Source organism: Pteropus vampyrus, unplaced genomic scaffold, assembly GCF_000151845.1.
Source record: "Pteropus vampyrus isolate Shadow unplaced genomic scaffold, Pvam_2.0 Scaffold25, whole genome shotgun sequence".
NCBI lineage: Eukaryota > Metazoa > Chordata > Mammalia > Chiroptera > Pteropodidae > Pteropus > Pteropus vampyrus.
This window is the reverse complement of record NW_011888806.1, coordinates 70,004-72,397: the sequence shown is the minus strand read 5'-3', so window position 1 is coordinate 72,397 and position 2,394 is coordinate 70,004. Positions and strand designations below refer to the sequence as shown.

At 35.5% G+C, this 2,394-nt stretch overlaps 1 protein-coding gene across 1 annotated transcript in view; it reads left to right on the top strand.

Moving 5' to 3' along the window:
- The window catches only part of METAP1 (methionyl aminopeptidase 1), a 54,777-nt gene that overhangs the window by 41,255 nt on the left and 11,128 nt on the right, over positions 1–2,394 (top strand). Inside the window, exon 7 of the mRNA XM_023528406.1 lies at positions 1,547–1,678. Within this exon, the coding sequence (XP_023384174.1) occupies positions 1,547–1,678 (132 nt within the window). The remainder of the gene's footprint in view (positions 1–1,546; positions 1,679–2,394) is intronic.

The following is a 2,394-nucleotide window of genomic DNA, read 5'->3' as shown; positions in this document are numbered from 1 at the left end:
ATTTAAAATAAATCTTAAATCCATGGAAACCTTTTTTATGGTTTTAAGATACTGCTTTTAAGGTACTTCTAGTATGATGTGTTTGGTACAGCATGTATTTCTTTAATGCAGATTATCATAAGTGATTGTGGAATAGATGAAAGATGTCAGTGAAATGTGGGAGTAATGTTGATTCAAGTGGGATTATTATTTTTTGTTTCTTTTAGTCTACTAATGGTTTTGAAGAGATCAGGACAGGCTTTCTTCCAGATAAAGAGAAATCCGTAGTAATATATGAAGACCTTAAGAAAAAAGCTAAAAATCCTGTGAAAGTGCCTTCCCTTATATAAGAAGTTCATCCAGTGACTTTCAGGACCTCTGTGTTAAGCTGTCTTGGAAAGCTGCAAGTGCAGCGGAAGGAGCTGTCCAGATATTTTCCTCTGTGATTTAAGAAAAATTGATGAAGAAGGCTCCCCTAGATGGTGTTTTTAATGTTGATGAAGTTGGTCTTTTTGTAATCAGGGATCGTCAAGGACCTACCTTTCAAGTGAGGAAGCATGACCCCAAGTGTTAAAGGCTGCAGAGAATGCACTGACTGTGATGCTGGCTGTGAATGATAGTGAAGACACTGTTTTTATCTGGATTGTTACTGCTTTAGTTAGAGTATCTGTTCATAAAGTTCCATAGGTTTTTCAGGGGTCTGCCTGAATAACCCTGTTTTTCATATAAACCCTGTTGTTTTATTTTATTATTTTATTTTATTTTTAAATCAATCAGTTTTTTATTATGGTGACATTGGTTAACAAAATCCAATAAGTTTCAAGTGTACAGTTCAGCGGTATGGCATATATATATTGCATTGTGTGTTCGCCACCCTAAACCCTCCTGTTATTTTACTATATGCATAATGCGTGGGTTTTTTTTTAGGAATGTATGTATTGTGCTAGAGCCAACATACCTGTGATATTGTAGGTTGAAAATTCATGGTTTAAAAACACTCATTTCATGTGCTCTCAAATAGACATTTATTGTATTATAATGGTGTAGTAGTAATCTGTATTCTTAAACATGCAGACAAAGAGAAGGATGAATATTCACAAATAAGAGAAAGGCAAATGAGTTTTTGAAAAATAACTGTAGAATAGTGTAAGTTTTTCTGTTTTGATTTATTAGGAGGAAAAACTTCTTTGAAGATAGTAAGTTTAAGCAGTATTTTCTGTTTAATATCAAATGTAGCAAAGTCCTCCAAAACTTGGGTATTGACCTTACATGAATGTATCCTGGATACAGTTTTCTTCTGCCATAAATGATCTACTTACTACTATATAAGAATATACAAGCCCACCATCTGGCTTGTGCTGTGTGACCATGTCCTGTCCTCCACGGTGAGTTTAGTTGCATTAGAGATAAGAAGTGTCTGTTGGGCACTCACTATATACCCATTGTCTAACTGACAATGAAGAAGTTATCTTTCTCGTTAAGCTGCTTGATGCTGTCATATTGAAGAAACTACATTTGTTTGACATAAAAACAAATGTAGTCTTTATATTTGCACATTCTTTTGCAGTGGACATCACGCTTTATCGCAATGGTTATCACGGGGACCTGAACGAGACATTTTTTGTTGGAGATGTGGATGAGGGAGCACGGAAACTGGTCCAGACCACGTATGAGTGCCTGATGCAAGCCATCGATGCAGGTCAGCTTCAGGGCTGGGCACCCGCCTGAACGTCTGTGTGTTGTTGGGTCTTCAGTGATTTGTCACTGCACCATGAATTCCTTGTCCCAGCTTGGCCTCTCCCCTACCTGAGTTAGCTTTGGGTTTTACCAGTGATAGTTTAAGGATGATTTGTAATCCCTTGATAAGGATGGACTGAAAGACCGTTTATTTTTCTCTTCTCTGATTTGCCCGCCTTTTCTTTGGCTGATAAATGAGGGGTAATGTATGCATAGTTCTTGAGTTCAATCTTTTCTACTTTTTATTCTTTCATAAATATTGTGTTCTCATTATAAATAATTATAACAAGACACTAGATTATGAAGGAAAAATGAATTATCCTCCATTACACTTGCCTCTCCTCTTTCCTTTTTATATTTCTCTTTTCTCCAGAAGTATTCACTTTGAATATTTAGGTTTTTTTCTCCTCTGTGTATTAACACACACATATACTCATACCTATGTGTATGTGTTTAGTTAAATAGAATCATAGTATTCTGTAATTTGGTACTTTTTCAACTAATAACATCTTAGTGATCTTTCTAAATTAGCATATGTACCTGCATGCAGCATTCTACCATATTCTTTTAGTGACTGTATGTTATATTCCATAGTACAAACATTTCTGTAGCTATTCCCCTACTGGATTTTGGTGTTTTCTAGATGTCTTGCTATTGTAGTGAATACTATCTTTGGGT